Source organism: Ananas comosus, linkage group 5, assembly GCF_001540865.1.
Source record: "Ananas comosus cultivar F153 linkage group 5, ASM154086v1, whole genome shotgun sequence".
NCBI lineage: Eukaryota > Viridiplantae > Streptophyta > Magnoliopsida > Poales > Bromeliaceae > Ananas > Ananas comosus.
Window position 1 is genome coordinate 612,117 of NC_033625.1, and position 19,244 is coordinate 631,360.

The 19,244-nt window shown below is 36.7% G+C and overlaps 3 protein-coding genes across 5 annotated transcripts; 1 reads left to right on the forward strand and 2 right to left on the reverse strand.

Annotated features, from left to right (window-relative positions):
• On the reverse strand, window positions 56-6,268 carry LOC109710257 (heat shock 70 kDa protein 14-like). Its single transcript, XM_020232767.1, has 10 exons — window positions 6,127-6,268; window positions 4,635-5,849; window positions 3,333-3,554; window positions 3,140-3,235; window positions 2,833-3,057; window positions 2,153-2,347; window positions 1,511-1,657; window positions 1,283-1,432; window positions 898-1,028; window positions 56-586 (listed from the first exon to the last, which is right to left on the reverse strand). The coding sequence occupies exons 2-10, from the start codon at window positions 5,802-5,804 to the stop codon at window positions 379-381; spliced, it is 2,544 nt and encodes an 847-aa protein (XP_020088356.1). The 5' UTR covers window positions 5,805-5,849; window positions 6,127-6,268; the 3' UTR covers window positions 56-378.
• On the reverse strand, window positions 7,397-13,115 carry LOC109709824 (aldehyde dehydrogenase family 2 member C4-like). 3 transcript variants are annotated; one of them, XM_020232159.1, is made up of 9 exons: window positions 12,960-13,115; window positions 10,771-10,913; window positions 10,152-10,535; window positions 9,579-9,668; window positions 9,300-9,473; window positions 8,816-8,953; window positions 8,587-8,724; window positions 8,443-8,504; window positions 7,431-7,852 (listed from the first exon to the last, which is right to left on the reverse strand). In XM_020232159.1, the coding sequence occupies exons 1-9, from the start codon at window positions 13,021-13,023 to the stop codon at window positions 7,579-7,581; spliced, it is 1,467 nt and encodes a 488-aa protein (XP_020087748.1). In that variant the 5' UTR covers window positions 13,024-13,115; the 3' UTR covers window positions 7,431-7,578. The 3 variants fall into 3 exon arrangements, with proteins under 3 accessions (XP_020087749.1, XP_020087748.1, XP_020087750.1); XM_020232160.1 differs by lacking the exon at window positions 8,443-8,504 and having other exon boundaries at window positions 7,397-7,852; XM_020232161.1 differs by lacking the exon at window positions 10,771-10,913 and having other exon boundaries at window positions 12,960-13,111.
• LOC109710914 (two-on-two hemoglobin-3) lies at window positions 16,442-19,230 on the forward strand. Its single transcript, XM_020233725.1, has 4 exons — window positions 16,442-16,717; window positions 16,815-16,945; window positions 18,727-18,871; window positions 18,985-19,230. The coding sequence occupies exons 1-4, from the start codon at window positions 16,578-16,580 to the stop codon at window positions 19,076-19,078; spliced, it is 510 nt and encodes a 169-aa protein (XP_020089314.1). The 5' UTR covers window positions 16,442-16,577; the 3' UTR covers window positions 19,079-19,230.

Sequence of the window (19,244 nt, forward strand, 5' to 3'; positions counted from 1 at the left end):
CCAACTTGGAATAAACTATGTCGTGATATATACATCAATTGAAATCACACACAAATACTCGCCAAAAAAACCTCTTAACTTCATTTAAAAAGTTTAACCACACAATGGTTGGCAAGTTATAAACCAGCAAACAATTTAGCAATGAAGATTCACCGGGCGTCTACAAGCAAAAGTAGGGCAGCAAAATAATGTAGCTTCTTCCCTAATATCCTGTCCGGAGAAAACTAGGGTCCGAATGAGGCGCTAATGCAATTTAAATTCTGAAATACATGCTATCAACTATGGAAAAATCCCTTCCACAACTCCACGCCAATGTAGAGTATAAGCAACAGCAAGAAAGCACAAATTTATAAATCATCTTGAAGTTCGGATACTTGACTAAGCCGCAGGATCTGCAGCAGCATCTGGTTTGTCCGTTTCCATAGGCTCAGCTGCTGGATCCTGTGTACTTACCTCAGCATTGTAGTCCCCAGCTGTGCTATTATCCCCTGTGGCTTGAGATTGTGGTGACGATGTGTCGGATGGAGGTGGGGCCTGTGGCTTGGGAGGAGGCGGCATCGGCTTTGTCATTATTGGCCTGCAAAACCTGTTGAAGCAAGTATCTTAATACTGATAGAAACCTGTATCTTAGTACTCATAGAAACCTTTCCGTTGCACGTCTCATCCATTACATTTCCCAGTATATTGCCTTCAAAGTATATACCATATTAAAGATGAGGAGTAACACTAGGAAAATTTGGGTGGTTTCGGCAATATGGATGCTATCATTCGTTGGAATATATTATGTGCTTTATGAGTGGAGATAAGATTCACCTCACTGCTTGACCTGATTCTATCAAATGGCAGGATATTTTACACAAGAAATTAGTCCCCTTTTAAAGTAAAGCGAAACATCACCTGTTAAGCATCTCAGCCTTCCTCTTCACATCTGCAGAGAGGAGAACAGGAGTGGCATGCTTGGGCAATGAATCCTGCTGCTGCATTTTCTCCCTCAACCATGCTTCAGCTTCCACACACTCATTAATGACCTATTACATGGAAATATAGCAAGCATACAAATATCAACCCTCTTTTTAACTGACGTATCTTCCTTGGTGGGTTTGAGATTTGCTAAATTACCCTCTTTTTAACTGATGTATTTTCCTTGGTGGGTTTGAGATTTGCTAAATTACCGTTAGTTAGGTTGATAAAAAAGGCCAGAAAGAAGCATATGAATAATAATAAATAACACAGGATGAAAGAGAAATGAGTTTGGTGGGACAGAAAAATTGCTCAACGTTACCTTTTGCTTCTCTTCTATGTCAATGTGATCGAATTTGGGATCCTTAGAAAAGGCCGCATCCCTGAAGCTATTAATGCAGTAAACAAGTTGATCAATTGCTGGACCTCTCTCTATCCATTCTTTATAGCGTTGTTCGATGGGTTCACCTTGCTACATTTAGATGACCATAATAAGCGACCTTTATCTGGAACACTATGAAACAATATAACAACGAAATTTTCATTGTACCTTTTTTAGTTCCTCAAGTTTAGCAACATAAACACCTTTGGTTTCGTCTTCGCCATCTTCATACAGCCAATCCTCAACTTCTTGAAGCTTTGCCATAAGCTCTTCCTTCTCCGTCGGAGTTACAAAATCATGATACTTGTCGTTAAGCTACATGAAAGAAACAGAACACCAAATTAGAATAGATTTCATACAATATAAAAAGGTAGAAAACATTAAAGAAATTTAACAAAGAGTCCCTGTACTTTCACAATGTTCGAACTCCGTCCATGAAAATTTCACTTAAGACATTTTTCCATGAACTTCACTTAGACATTTTTCCATGAACTTTCCCATATATGATAACCGCATCCCTAGCCATCCAAGATACCTGATGCTCATACCCATCGCCATAATTTTCCCTCTCTTGTAGGTAGAGCTTCCCATTTCAGGTCAACATGAAACGGGGGTGAAAAGGGTCATTTTTACAGGCAACAACGCGCTAGCAGATGACTCACGGATGTCCATAATTTTTGAGGGCCTGAGATGTGAATGCAATATTCGGAGAAGTTCGCATCAAAATGCTTTAAGTCAAAAGTTCAGGGACCACAGGGACAACCCATATGCATTGACCAGAAAGCAACAACATAAAAAAATTTTAAACACCTTGTTTCGCATGTCATAGACATATGCCTCCACAGCATTCTTCTTGTCCTTGGTTTCTTCCATCACTCTATCTTGAAGAGCCATCTCGAATTCCTTCTCAACAGCTTTCTGCAGATCCTCAGCTGCAATTGCTCCATAGACCAATTCAGCCACAGGGACGTTTGTTTTCTTGATTTTCTTCTTTGAAGTCTCAACCTGCATGCAAATAACTGTAAAGATAAGCGACGATAATTACATTGGAAAAGCATCTTAATCATATTTTCATGTTGTTATGCTGTCCTTAACACATGAAAATGGCATAAAATGAGAAAAACAAATGCATCTTAAATCTTAATTTCTGTCATCAATTATAGAAATTCACATGCAAAATAAAACAGAAATATATAGAGACTGCGATTTAATCAGAAACAAACAATATAACTCTCATCAAGTGAAATCTGCATGAAAACAGCATGGGATCTATGTATGTCTACATATTTATAACAGAAGGCTTGCATCATTCATGGGCACAAAAGTTGATGCTCACATTTATGGTACTGTCTTAAATATCACACCAACTTGTACGGGAAAAACAAATTTAGGATTTGCAAGTGAAAGAAACATGAGGAATTCTTCAGAACAAGAGTTTGAACAAAAAAAAAAGAGACATGACAGCATAACAGAGAGGAAAACATCTTAACCTTCGCCTCAGTTTCTGTCTGCACAGGCTTCTCTTCGGATGCTGGTTCACCATTTTCAGCCCCAGTGCCAGAATTATCTGCAGCATTTTTAGCATCCTGCATATTCACATCAGTTCCAGAGGCATTTGTGTCCTTTGATGTTTCATCAGTATCCATCTTTGAAGCTTCCTTAGGCACTTCGTCAGCAGCTGATACAGGAACTTCAACTTCCTCTTCCTCCAACATCTACGGAAAACCAGACATACTTTAAGCAAAGATAATGCTTATGAAAGGACATAATCATATGCCTATCATTCTCAACACTTACAGTTGCGGATTCCACAGAGACAATCCCATGGAGATTCAAGCGAACTTTGACTTTCAGTTGAGCCTTTTCACCTTTGCTGGTTTGAAATGGACCAATCTAACAGAAATGTAAAAGCATAATGGTCATAAACAGTAAGGCAACATCCACATTCCACAGCGATCATATCCCATTACTAGTTTTATATGCCACTCACCGTATATGTGCTAATCTTTGTCGAAATTTGTAAGTCATCCACATCAACATATGTAACATCAACTGGAAAAGTACTTGACCTAAAGAATGTGAGAGCTTTCACACTGGGAATCGGGTTTCCTTTAGGAAACACAACTTTATTCTGCTGGCTTTCTTGCGCTTCATTCTGGGGGCCCGATCCATTCCATGACAAGGCAATTGGAAAGGGGAAGCTTTCATGAACCTGAACAAGATGAGTAGGGTTAAGAACAGTAACGTAATAATAAGGTTCATCATCTATAATGTAGAAGGCAGAACTTTAATGGAGGAACCGCCAAAGAGAGAGCACTAGAAGAGCAGGGTTCAAAAAAAAAAAAAAAAAATCAAAAGTTAGCATCATTGCAGGACTACAAAAACAGGAAATACAAATTATCTCTTAACATATGTAGTATCAACTTAACTAGCTTCATTATTCTCAAAACCATGGAAACTAATCCAGGAGCAAAATTTAGTCCGAAATAACAAAATGTAGGATAGTATATGTTTGCAACAATCAACAGATGCAGAACCATGGTGCAATCCGAAAGCTGCTAGCTGGTGCTCCATCAAAGTTGACATAAGAAGCCTAATTTATTAGCGAGCTACATAGTTGTATACTTATTTATGTAATAAAATTGATACAGAAAAGTATAATATCCCAAAATTGAAAGACAAAAAACTTTAGGTATCCCCTAAGTGTTCCATTTTTGACACTTGCTGGTTAGTACATAGGACCACCCAAATATTGTTGTTCTAGCATCCCATTCAAACTATCCACTATATTGCCATTAAAAGTAAGCATATGATAATCACATGACTCTCTATACACATGTAAATAAAAAAGAACAAGAAGATTATGCAACTATATTTTATTCAAGATGGATAAACAAACGAAATTATTATCATATGGTCAAATGGATCTATGTCTGAAAAATTGACTAAAACATAAGAAGCATATCACTAATGTGAGGCATCATATTCAGGAGCACTAAAGGACAAGAAACAAAGATCTTAAACCTTCCATGTAAGATGCTGAAATAACACGCAGGGCTTTGGACAAGAAAATAGCATATAACTGCAAAACCCTTTTACTCTAGTAATGTTAGTGCTCTGACAAGAGTAATTATAAAGACATTGAGTACGAAACTATACATAATTGGTAGTTAACAAAAACACACTAAAATGCCAAAAGTGGATCTCCAATATATCAATCTAGATGAAGTACTAAACCAGCAGGAAAGATATAAAAGAGCCAGAGGAATCAGAGAAATGCAGGAAGTAATACCTGAAACTCGCGCACTTTGAATGTGGGGCTCAGAATGGCACACTGAAGGGCACAACCCCTAGCAACACACTCACTCGCATTCATTGTCCGCCTTGGCTCCTTACCAAAAAACTCAGTCAGTATCTTAAGAATCGCCGGAACACGAGACCCCGATCCAACCACTTCAACTGAGTGAACATTCTCCGGGCTCAACCCAGCTTCAGCAAGTGCTTTGTCCAGCGGCCCCTTCACCCTCTCCAGTATAGGTAAGCTAATCTGCTCAAATTCCTCCCTCTTAATAAACCCTCTCACATCCTTCTCATCCATCAAACACTCAATATTCAACGGCGCCTCTGGGTTCGCGCTAAGCATTTTCTTCAGCTTCTCGCATGCTGCCCGGAGCCTAATGCACGCACGCTTATTTTGATACACGTCAATCTTATATTCCTCCTTGAACTTAGCTGCGAAATGCTTAAAAAGCACCTCATCAAAGTCCCGTCCACCGAGCGATCGATCATATGCATGAGAGAGAATCTTCAGTTGCCCCTTCTTGAGTCCAGCAATGCAAACCTGCATACTGGCGTGGCCCACATCGACAAAGGCCACATTCATCTGATCATTCTCCTGCAAATCGGTCTTATAGATACCATAAGCCAGAGCGGTAGCAGTAGTCTCGTGGAACAGACGGAGAGGATGCAATCCAGCAATAGTCGCAGCATCCATCACTGCCCTTCTTTGGAGGTCGGTGAAGTAAATAGGAATTCCAATGCAGCAATCAACAACTGCCGCATTAAGATTCTTCTCGGCAATACTTTTCAGGTTGGAGAGGACCATCGCAAGGACTTGCGTCGGGGTGAAGGCCCTCTGCTCGCCGAGATAATGGGCATGGATCAATGGAAACCCCTCGGGACCTTCGGTCACCACAAAAGGTAGGGATTGGAGATCGCGCTGGAGCTCGGGATCAGAGAACTTGCGGCCGACCAAGCGTTTGATCTGCGAGATGGAGTTCTTCGGGTTCATCGTGTAGGAGGCGGCGCCTGCCGTGCCGATGAACCGCTGCTTCTCGCCAAAGCACACGATCGCCGGGGTCTCGCGCTTGGACTCGTCATTGAGCACTACGTCAATGCCGCGTTGCCGCGCCACTGCAACAATGCAGCTCTCGTTGCCGACATCGAAACCCACGACGCTCATCTTCTGATCTAGAAATCGCTACTTCCAATAAGAAAAATAGGAGATCTACACAAAAATACACAGAAATGGTGAAGATCTTAATCAAAACAAGCAGAAATACACATTTTTCCACTTCAAAACGAAGAGTAAACAGATCAAAACAAGCAAAAATTAGTTCTTTAGCATCTAGATCCACTACCAAACAGTCAAAGAGGCGGGAAGGTGGGGAGGGGGGGGAACCATCTTTTGATAGATCCTATAGCGGAAAAGGGAGCCGTAGATCGATCGAGAGATCTCAGGGATTAGGGTTTTATTGAGAAGGATAGGGGGTTTGGGAACGAACCTTTATGCGGGGGCCGCGGAACTCCTCTCGCGACTCCTCTTTGAGACCTCTTTGGATCGAACAGTCTCTATAATAATTTTTTTTAGGTTTCCTTTCGCATCGTATGATCGATCGAGTGGAGGGGGAAGATTATTGGAGGAGTAGATTTTCTAGAACCCTCTATAATCACCCGCGGAGGATGTCGCCCGTGCCTCCACGACCGTCCGATCGAGTGAGATACACTTAATCTAAGCTGTGTAACGAGGATCGGAGCCGTCGACTAGATTGCAAAGGGAGGAGTTTCAGGAGAGCAGTGGATCCAATGGACGGTTGAGATGGACCGATCGGAAGCGGTCGCTTGCATTTGAAAGGAGCGAATCGGTACATCATGGAGTTCCAGTTCAAAAAAAATTCTAAATTGCACATCTTCAGTGAGGATTTCCGAGAGAGAATTCAGGAGGATAATAATAATAATAATAATAATAATGAACAATTTATAAAATTATGGAAAAATTTCAAATAACATCTCTGTAAATTTGCGTTTTCTCACCATATAATTTAAAATATATCACTTTAGTATTATAAGGTTTCATTTTTTTTTCTTTCCGTTATTCCCTCCGTCAATTTTTTCGTTAAATCAGTGACAAAATTAAAATTACAGGTACTAAAGTAAAAATTCGGTAAACCATAGAGTATTAAAGTTAATATTCAATAAACCACAGCTAGGTACTTTAAATTTTTTGTATATGATTTAATGTAGAGTTAACGGAAGTGCTGACAGAAAGGAAAAAATAAAATCACGAAATACTAAAGTAATAACATATTTAAACCACGGGATTCTAAAATGAGAAAATGCAAGTTGAAGCTTATCCTAAAATTACTTATTAAGATAATTTTGGGTTCTCCTGTTGGACTAGGTGCTTCTTTAGTCTTTACACTCTCCACTAGTGCATGGACCAGTTGAAGCCAGCAAAACCAACCCACTATTTCACTCTGTGGGCTTTACGTGGATAACTTTTTCACGTGGGCTAGTTGTTCTAATTCTTCCTTGGAAGAAAAATATAGAATTATACAGGCGTTTTTCTCCAGATAAAAAAGGGAGAAAAGAAAAAAGCAAATAGTTTCAATTTTTCAACCACGCACAATAGAAATTATCTAGCGCGCGGAGGAAGTAAAAAAGTTGCAATTATTGATTTGCAGTAGTCTCTTTGCAACTTTTTCACTTCAAAATAGTAACGCACTATTATTACTTGCAAGATCTACTTTCAGAATCTGCTGAGGCCAATGTCCCTCTTGTAACTTCATTATTTTACTGCGGTCTCATGAAGCATGATAAATTGATAATGTATTGTTAACCATAGTATTGGTCAAGATGAGAAGAAATGTAACAGTAACATTGAGATTATTAAGTATTAACAGATAAGTTTCCTCCCTTTATTTATTGTTTTCTGTTCTCATTCTTTTTCCTTTCTTTTACAACCAAGGGGAATCAAAGATAGGAGTGATAACAGATTTCACTTGGAGGTACTTCTCCAGTGCATGCATGCCTGAATCCTTTCCGAACCCACTCATCTTAAAGCCGCCAAAAGGACAGCCGCGATCGATAATTAGGTAGCAGTTGATCCAGATGATTCCAGCTCGAATCGATCTCGACATTCTGTTCGCTATGTTTAAGTCCTTTGTCACTACCCCTGCAGCTAATCCGTACTTCGTATTGTTCGCTTTCTCTATTGCCTCCTCGATTGTCCTAACACCAAAAATAAGAACAGTAAAGGATGAAGCATAAGTACTGTTTCAGCCAATATACATAAGTGAAGCTCTAAGCACAATAAGAGCTTTTTTTTACGGTACTTTTGTAAATTTTTCATGTAAATTGGCACTAACAATGGTTTTGATTAGGGTGACTGCAAACATTTCGGTGTTCAACAGTTTATATATATATATATATAATCTGGTCAGTCAGTGTATTTAGGTTTTCCATAAACATGATTTGATGAGAAAAGCGTAGGTGCAGTGAAGAATCATTGAACTCTCAGTAATTGTGAGCATCTTAGAGAAGAGAAGATACAGCAAAAGTATCCCTCCTCTTCTTTTTTTTTTGCTGTGCCTAAAGATTTTGAGCTAGAGAATCAAACTGTGACCGCTTAATTGTAGCTATGCAATCTTTGATGTGTGTTTAAAAATATTCATCATCGTTTAAGCTACTGCAGTGGTAATAATCTAAAGAGAACATTTACTGCATCTCTGTGATGCTTCTTATTGCTTGCTTCCAAATCTACTAATTTTAGTCATTGTTCGTGCTACTTAAATCAATTTGCATGTATTATGTAGACTTACTTGAACTTCATGAGGGACATTACAGGTCCAAATATTTCATCCTTGGCTATCAGCATATCCTCCTGTGAAAGTATTATATCTCCTCGTGTTACAATTGCTCACATCATATGTAAAGAATATGCAAAGTAATGGTAAGTTTTTTACCTCCACATCAGTAAATATTGCTGGCTCAATGTAGTAGCCCTTCTCCCCACAAGGCTTTCCTCCTGTTACCAATGTTGCCCCTTCTCTTTTACCATGCTCAATGTAGCTAAGGACTTTCTCGAATTGAGCTTTATCAACCTAAACCAGGGCATATATACACTATCGTCACTTTAAGTGTTACATTTTAGTATTAGAATTAAAATTCTCAACATTGAGAAGGTTCGACAACCTGAGGGCCTTGATGAACATGGGGATCAAAGGGGTCTCCGACTACCCAACTCTTCATGCTCTCTGTCACCTTCGTAACGAATTTATCATAGATACCCTCTTGAACATAGACACGAGAACCGGCTATACAAGCTTCTCCCTGAAAATTCATCGAATAACTTGTTCAATCTTAAATGTTAAACAATTTTGCCTTGAAATTTAGAAAAGTCCGCTTCTATGCCATTCATTAGGGAGTTTTTCTCTACTGTTTCAGAAAAACAAAATTAGAGAAGTTGGCTATTTGACACAGTATAGATGGCGGTCTTGACTTCGAAGTTTACTAGATTCATCCAACCCTTACTTAAAAGGGGGAAATAAGAAATTAAAGCCTTCACCCATTTAACTCGAACTCCATAGTTTTGGCCTAACAGATACAAAAATGAGAAGTTCTGACAACTTTACTACTGTACTTCAGAAGTAATCTATGATGCAATAGATCTGCATGCCTTATTGTAGAATGTTGCGGTGCGTGCAAGATCAACAGCCATGTCTATATCAGCGTCATCGAAGATAATGATAGGCGACTTGCCGCCCAATTCAAGCGAGACAGGCTTCAAGTTGCTTTTTGCTGCTGTCTCCATTATTTTACGCCCCACTGCGGTAGATCCTGTAAAGCTAACCTGAAATACTTCTGACTTGAGAATTCGGAAAACTGGTGCTTCTCATCTATTGAGGTGATTTTAATAGAGAATTTATTGCTGCGTATGTTGAGAAAACTTTATTACCATGTCAATATCCATATGAGAAGCAATGGAAGCTCCTGCTGTGGAGCCAAAACCAGTGACAACATTGATTACCCCATCAGGAATACCTGCCTGCAAATCATGAAGTTACAATGAAGGCGCCCAGAGGAAGTCGTAAATTTAAAACAGCAAAAAAATAACGAGTGCTATCATAAGAATGTAATTGTAAACGTTCATCATCTGCGATTACATTATGTCGCAAAATCAAATCGATCGATAATGTCTGGAAAGAAACATTCATATGTTTAGGATTTTGAATACTTAAAATTACAGGTTGATGACTAAAAGTGAAACATACATAAAGAAGAAGTTCATGGACTGCTGGCACAGTTCCCCTTGTACTTTTTGCTAATTCAAACATCAATCTCATAGGAAACAGTGCAGAAATAGTTTGAAAACCAACCTTCACATGCATGAGGGATTTAGTAGGCAACGACCCAGGAATATTCTATGTAATTTTCACTACATAGATTCGCTAAGATTATAAATTGGTTCCTAAAAGTTGCAGTAAAAACAAAAAAAAAAAAATCAGCCTACAAATACAGGGATGTTCACCTCCTTAGCTAAGAAGGCATGGTAGAGAGCAGTGAGTGGTGTTTGTTCCGCAGGCTTGACGATCATAGTACAGCCGGCAGCCAACGCAGGTGAGACCTTGCTAAAGAACATAAGGGAGGGGAAGTTCCACGGTATAATGTGGCCGACTACTCCGATAGGCTCGCGCAATGTGTACCCATGAAGATTTCCAGCCATCTTTAATGTCTCACCATGGATCTTATCAGCTGCTCCAGCGTAATATCGCAGCATGTCAGCTGATCCCTCAATGTCGACAACTTTGGTTAGAGCCAACAACTTCCCTGCATCTAAGCACTCGAGTTTGGCCAGTTCTTCTTTCTGTTGATCAATCAAGTCCGCGTACTTCATCATGATCCTCCCTCTTTCCTACAGGTGATATTAATATAGGAGGGGAGAAATATGAGCAAGTATGAATAGTTCATATTGTATTCCATGTAAAATTGTAGTAAAAGGCTAATTTTTTGCTTACGTCTATAAAAAGTTATACAAAATTTCGCAAACATTCTTAAAAATTAGTATTTGCATGTATATTGTAACAACCCAGTCCATTAACGCTAATAATTTCTTATTATGATCGAATAGATGACAGAGAGAAGCCTACATAGCCGGACATGCGAGGCCACTTGCCATGGTCAAAGGCTTTCCTAGCTGCCTTCACGGCCAAATCCACGTCCTCTTTATCACCTTCAGCCACCCTCCCTATCACGTCTCCTGTGCGCGGATCCCTTGTCTCGAATGTCTTTTCTGTAATGCGTGTGTGCGTGTGTATATATATATAAGAAAAGGATTCTTTCAAAAATATATATATCTGAAAATGATGGAAAAAAATACACTCAAACTTAAAAGAAAATATAAAAGGAGACAAACTCTTTATAGAATCATGTAATTGCTTTAGAAATTATTCCTCCATTCCGTACAAGGAAACCAATGAGTTCAGGTTGTTCCTGGGCCTTCATAGGGTTTTTTTTTTTTCTTTTTCTTTTTCTTTTTTCCCTTCAAACTAGTCTTAGACTTGGCCTTAAGCTCTTTATTATTCTAGGAATTATGGGTTCATCTCATAATTAACTTCTCAATCACATGCGTCCAATACCCGTAATGCAGCTGAAGGGGTCTTAAAACTATTTGCTAATTTACTTTGCATTATATTGATCTTTTAGATACATGGACAAGATCCTGCTACGATGCTGCTAAGTACAAACACAAGTTGACAAGATCTAAGAAACTCGCGCTTTTGCAAAAGTATTATTTATTTCTGATCATAAAAGTAATAAGTTTTCTTTGGATCTTTTAGAAGCTCAATGGAAGCAAAATTGTGTTTACTACTTTATGAATAGTAATACTTTTTTAACTAAATTTCAGTAGCTTCTAGTTATCCGGTATGAGCACGGCAAGTGAATATCTCCTCACAGAATCACTATAAAAATATATAGATGTAGATTTACAAAGGTAAAGTATAGGAGCTTAATTTGAGCTTTTAGTATCTATCAGTTTAATTACAATGTGGAAATGGCAAATTTTTTCCTGCATGTTTAATTTAGAATAATAACAACAGAAATCGAATCGAAATAGTTGATAACGAAGCTTGGAACTTACGACCTTGATTATCGACCATCAAGTTTTTTACCACTTGTGTTAGAAAAAATAAACAATTTCAATTAAAACTTAAATATGAAAAATTAGCATCAAAATTTTAAAATGATTAGCCAAAATTTAAAATGTAAAATAAAAATAAATTAGAATTTAAAATTGAGATGACAATTCAAAACATAAAAATAATTTACAAATCGAGTTCAAATATCAACTCAATACAATTTAAATTATAGCTTGAATCCATAAATTTAATTTAGAATTTAGATAAAATTTTAAATTAAAAATTTTCACGTAAAATTTGAATTTAGATTTAAATTCATATATCAAATTCAAAAGGCTTTGATTGAATTTAAATTTCAATTAAAGTTCAAATCAAAATTTTAAATTGAAAAAATTAATTTCTGAATTTAAATTTATGTTTTGATTAAAATTTTAATTTAAACAATTAAACTGCATTAAATTAAATTACAAAATATAATTATTGTACTATCGAAACAAACTTTTATTCACGGATCCTAATAGGCTCACCGAATAGGCGTATGCGTTTGATCGGGGTCCACAGTTTGCAGTGCGAGGATATCGTTACATAGCGTTGTGACGTGTCAAACAAATATAAATTTTCCATAACCCTACGGACTGTCCTAGAGCGAGCAAGTGGCAAAGCGTGGTTGGTATCCGAGATCAAATTCGAATCTTCACATTTTCAGCTAAATTTATTTTTAAATAAAATAAACGAATCGAATAGCGTGCTATCTATCTCTCAAAAAAATAAAAAATAAAAAATAAAAAAAAGAATCCACAACCCTGTTATTCTGGGATGAGAAAGGAAAGAAACGGGAAATAGAAGCAAAAAAAAAAAAAAAAACTGTGGCGATACTGAGCTGAGCACGCTCTGAGGGAAGTGAGGTTTTAGATCACAAGTTCAAACTTTTCGCGAGAGTTATTCGCAAAATTGATATCCACAGCTACTGCCTCCGCTTAATGGCAAAATGGGATCTTAATTTCTCTGTTCCCAAGCTCCCCAGAAGAATAATAAAACTACGAAAAAGTCGTAACAAAAGTAGTCTATATGTAAATCGAAAATCCAAATAATCGTTTCAACTACATAATTAAACAGTTAAAAGGACACAAGTAACGTTAGGTATAATGTAACCGTAGTTGGTCACAAAAAAAGAAGAGAAGAAGAGAAACGATTAGTACCAGAGATTGCATCAACGAAGTCGCCATTGATGAAGAGCTTGGTGAACTTCACCTCCAGCGTCATGAGATCTAATAATTAGCCAAAAAGAAAGAAACAAATCTCTCTCTCTCTCTCTCTCTCTCTCTCTCTCTCTCTCTCTCTATATATATATATATATATATAGATATATTGATGTTTGGGGTTTCGTGGTTTAAATAAATTCTCTCTCTTTCCATTTTGATGTTCGGGGCTTTGTGGTGTAAATAAATTTGTCCTTGCACCGAGTTGGTGCCAAACGGGGTTATCACCCGTATGGCCGTAGCCATAAAAAGCTTCTCAGCGTCTAAAAGCTTCCTCTTCTTTTTGTTTCTTTTTCCTTTTTTTTTAATAAAAAATATAAATGCTTCCTTGTCTTGTGTGAGAGCAAATTTCGGAGGGAGCATTTTCCCTACTGAATTTATTGCCTGGACCTGGCTCACATGGCAGTCAAAAATTAATCCATAAATTTCAATGTTTTAAAAAAAATTAGAATAGGGACACCTGCTAGTTAACCTAATAGATGTACGTTACCTATGCAGCTATACATAGAGGTCGGGAGTTTGATGATCTTCTAGGCGTGTATTTTTTTTTAAAAAAAAATTTGGAGTCGGAACCCTCAGCTTCTTAAATTATAGGGAAAACTTCAAAAACCCCCTGTGGTTTCGTAGTTTCTCACTTTGCTCCCCTGTGATTTAAAATGTATCAATTTGTCTTTCTGTGGTTTTGTTTTTATCTTTTCGATAGCTTTTTCGTTAATATTTTATTAAATTATATATAAAAAACTTTAGATATCCATCTAGATTTATCAAATATTCACTTTAGTACTCTTTAATTTTACCTTTATCACTGATTTAAGAAAAAAAATAATGAAATTGATAAGAAAAAGAGAAAAATGAAACTACAGAGGGACAAATTGATACATTTTAAATCACAGGGGGGCAAAGTAAGAAACTATGAAACCACGGTTTTTTTTTTTTTGAAGTTTTTCCTAAATTATACAATAATTTAGATTTTTCAAAATGTTACATGATATAGGAACCTATATATAAGATTTGAAAAACAAAAACCTTAATATGGGACATTGCAAATGTTAGATATAGGATATAATTGTCCACCAGTCACATTATATGACTCGTAAAAATATTTTTATCTATAAATCGATAGAATGTAAATAATACACTTTAATCTGGATGTATCACCAGTATTACTTTTTAAAAAATTTGTCACTCAAACTTCAAATAGCCCTAAAATCAGCAATAGTAAAAGAATTAGTATTTATTACAAAATTAAGTTCAAAATCTATAGTGTTTTTAGCGTGCTTAAAGGCGCTAGAATTTCCCAGTAACACTTCTAATGAGTGATGATGGAGGCTTGTGCGATTGGTCCATGATAGACCAAGTCCATGGAACTATTTTTTGTTAAAAAAAAAATCCAGTACATCCCCCCTTTCAAACTCAGATCTAGCAGTGTTTGGTTCTAGAACAAGGGAGAATAAGTTTTTATTTTTCTTTTTGTTCTCAAACGTCGTATTTGATACTCAAAAATAATAATTTTCAGGTTTATTAAATAAGGTGGTATGAGGCTGAAACTGTTGTTTCATCTTTTTTTCTGTAATAAGTTTATTCCTAGGTGAAAACAAAATTAATTAAAGTCTAAAATTAATTTTAATTATGATATTAAATTATTAATTAATCTAATTTATATATTTAAATAATTATTTATTACTTAAATAATACAATAATTAATTTATTATTTATAATTAATTATTAGTAATTTAATGTATGTATCCATAAACTAATATTTATATTGATCAACCATTAATATTTTTATTAATCTAATTAATTTTTTTTACTAGTTATCTGGCTAAAATAATTTACTAACTAATTAAAATTTTAAAATAATATTTTGATATTAATTAATTAAATAAAATAATTTTAATTTAAAATTATAACTTCTATTCTTCTTGTTCGAATGTAACCATTCAGGCACTCTGTTTATCTTATTTCTAAAAACAACTTAATTTTCATCCAAATGTAAAATTAATCTAATTGTTATTTATATATGAACATATCTATTTCTAAAAGAAGCCGTTTTTATTTATTCCCAAACTAAACACAGCTCGGGAGAACCAAGTAAATTTCTTCACCGTCTTGTCATATACTTCACCGTCTTGTCATGTCTCTTACCCAGTTGTATCACCATCTCTAGCACAAGATCGGAGGCCCACGACGTTGGGAGATTTGTTTGACCCGTTTAATGCTTCATTTCTCTGCGATTTTGTTCACATAAAATCTGTTATTTATGCATTGAATTATATAATTTAGGCTGAACCTATCACGCGCATTTGCCAATATGAAATATTTCTATTGATGTTCTTCTGTTTCAATTTTTTAATCTTATTATATTTCAATCTAGCTTTGTTTAGTTTTATTTAGCTCTTTTCTAGTATTCTGTTTGTAAATTTTTGGTTGATTCTTCTTACTATTTTTGAGCTGGCAAGTGACAAATGGCTTGATGGTTGGTATCCGAGATTCCAAGTTCGAATCTTAGTTGATTCACATTTTCAGCTAAGTTTATTTCTAAATAAAATAAACGAAGCGGATAGCGTGTTAATCTCTCTCTAAAAAAAAAAACCATTTATAATAAATAAGCGTAAAGACATTTTAAAGCACGCCATTACACCAAGTATAAAGGTTGATATACATTGTAATACTATCCTTATATTTCTAAACTAGATGTAAGATGTATATCCTAAAGACATTTTAAAGCACGCCATTACACCAAGAATAAAGGTTGATATACATAGTAGAACTATCGGTATATTGCCATTACACCAAGTATAAAGGTTGATATACATTGTAATACTATCCTTATATTTCTAAACTAGATGTAAGATGTATATCCTAAAGACATTTTAAAGCACGCCATTACACCAAGTATAAAGGTTGATATACATAGTAGTACTATCGGTATATTTCTAAACTAGATGTAAGATGTATACCCTACTAATTCAAATGCTCATTTTCTTTTTCTTTTTCTAGTCTTATCAACTTTCTTTTTTAACTAAATTTTCTCCAAAATTTTTGTGAACTCTGATTAAAAAGATGTAAGATTTACACCTAATATAATTACACAGGTAGTATTTCCCAAACTGATAAAAGGCCAACCAAAACTTTGTGATTGTTATTGGGCCTTTTTGGGAGCCTAATGGGCCGGATAGTATTAGGCCAGGATGGGCCGGGAAAAAAAATTAGACTTGTGGGGCTCTTCTGCTATTGGGCGAAAACGTCAGCGCTTGTGCCCATGGCGCCATATCGAAGTAAAATGTCGACATGCGATCCTTTTATTTTTTTAAAAAAGATTCCTTACTGCTGAGACCGAAAGCGCAGAGCACACAGTAAAGCGCAAAACCCACCACGATTTGTCCCGATTGTCAAAGCACGCATGGTCCTATAAATATACCCCTCGCGCTCTTCGCAATTAACATTTAACAGCCCCAAAATTTTCGATCCATCGCGCCGCCCCGTTTCTCTCTTGTTTCTCGCTCGCTCGTTTCGTCTACCACGTGCGGCGGCGGAGGAGGAGACGAAACCCTAGCGATGCAATCGCTGCAGCAGAAGGCGTCGGAGTGGAGCGGCGTGGCGCCGAGCGACGCCTTCGCCATCGACGAGACCAACCTCTTCGAAGCCCTCGGTGGTCTCCAACCCTTCGTCGACCTCTCCACCAATTTCTACACCAGGTGACTCTTCGATCGATCGATTCCGTAGCCTTTTCGTAGTTCTAGGGTTTGCGGTGTGGTCGTGGTGATTAGGGCTTTTGTGTTGCTGGATCGGTAGAATCTATGAGGACGAGGAGGAGTCGTTTCGCTCGATCTTTGCTGCTTCGCGGAAGGAGGACGCGATCCGTAACCAGTATGAGTTTTTCGTTCAGAGGATGGGAGGGCCTCCATTGTATTCACAGCGGAGAGGTAATTAGTTTTTCTTAAAATTCTTTTCTTTGTTAAATCTGGAGTTTGGATGCGGTTGATCGAAGGATTATGTTGTGTTACTTTTAAGTTATGAGTTGCAGGGTAGCGGAATTAATTAGGTTTGTGGCTATTTATGTGTTTATTTACTTTGCGTTAACCTTTAGTAATAACTAGTACACGAGCCACTGATTCATACAGTAGTGGAATTAATTAGGTTGATGGAAGGATTATGTTGTGTTACTTTTAAGTTTTGATTTGTAGGGTAGGGGAATTAATCAGGTTTGTGGCTATTTATGTGTTTATTTACTTTGTATTAGCCTTTAGTAATAACTAGTTCGCTAGCCACTCACCTGTTTCCATATGTTTTGACTTGATTTTCTGCCTTAATAACTACTTCCCTTGTTATGCTGCTCTGTTATTAGTGCTTGATAACTTGAATAATATCTTTGACATTGTCAACCAACAAGAATTGAGAAAAGCTTCGAAAGAGATGAAACAAGGACTGTATGATAAAGAGTAATTCTTTTTTATTTTTCCTAAAAGAGTCAGATGACGATTTTTGTTGGTTTTTTGTGGTTAACACTGGTATCACTCCCTAAAAGTAAAGGTTATGTAAACATATGAATTAATGTTTGAAGAGCTTGGAAGTAGCCAAGTAGGAGAAGTTGCCCATCCAAACAAATAAAAAAGTCACTCTTGCCAACTTTTGACTACAAAGTAAGCCCTTGGAACTAACAGAAAAGAAAAAAGGAGGAAAAACTGTCTGGTTGAAGATGGATTACTTCACCTATCAAGTCGCAGTTGCTTGAGTAATATCTAACAACATTTTAACATGGTGATACAACATAAAAATCTCTATATTTTACTATTCAATCTAGTTGCTACATCTTTTTTCCCCCGCTTCTTTGTTTTGGTGCAATTTGTGCTCCCTGATTTTGCTGCATTTATACTATATCTTTGTTGCTATTAGTTTCCTTCTCGTCTTTCCAATTCACATGTACCTATACAATTAACTTTTTCGATGGATCGTCAGTTATTGTCATGTGGATGTTATTGAGCATTCTACCGGGCTCCGGTATGATATTTATGAAGGGGATCTTTCTGAACTTTTACCATATCAATGCAAGCGATGTCAGTTAGCTTTTTCAAAGGATAAGGAACAATGTTCAGTTTTGACATAAGTGCACAGTTCTGATAGAATGTTTGTATAAGAAGCCTTTTGAAATGTTTTATTGCTAGAAACTAGTTGTTACTTCCTCCTTGCACCTTGGACATGTTCATTAGCATGTAATAATTATCAGAACGAAAGCACTTTATCTTACTAAAATCTTTGCTCTATCACCTCTTGTTCCCCTCTTTCTGAGTGTAATAATATATCATTTTGTCTTTTCTACTTTAGAGAGAGTTTTGTAGGAATAGGTGTTAAAAAAAACTTGTATTTGCATATCCAGCCAGTTGCATATATTCATCTGCAAATTTATTATTTCAGCTGAGAGTTTTGACGTCAGCTCTTTTTGGAAGTGAATACGATCTTCCAAATTTTCAGATGGAACATATCTGAGACTTCTCCTTTTCAATTTCTTTCTGTTGTTTCGCTCTCTCTAGTGTTGAGACTTCTCATCTCTATATCTGACTTGTAACTGCACTTGTTGCCTATTAGTGCATCAAAGAAATATATCTCATTAATCCTGCTGGAGACAGTTGGATCAACATGCTACCTAATTTCGATCTAATAGAAGTATATGACTTGGAATCTTACCTCACTGCTTCTCTTTCCAAAGGCCATCCTGCGCTGATTGCGCGGCATCGGCCATTTCCAGTTACTCACCAAGCAGCAGAGAGGTGGCTACACCACATGCAACAAGCATTGGACAACACTGGAAGCATCGACCCAGATTCAAGAGTCAAAATGATGAATTTCTTCAGGTACCTCTCAGCACCCGACATGTTTTTTTTGTTGAAATTGCATTTTGTGCTTTTACATATTTCCATATATACCGATTTTCGTTTCACTTAACATTTTTACTAAACCTTGTCAGGCACACTGCATACTTTCTTGTTGCCGGCAATGAGATGACAAAGCAAGGGCAAGGAGTCCCTTGCAAACATGCTACTAGCAATCCAGCAGCATAAAAGAAGAGCAATTCTTCATTTATCCAGATTATAGTATCATATGTAAAAACTCTCACATCAAATATTTATCCTACTTAATTTATTGTATGCAATCATTTGATAAAAGAAACTTCAAGACATCTGAATATATTTCAGTGTTGCATGCGCTTCCATCTGTTGTTGCTCT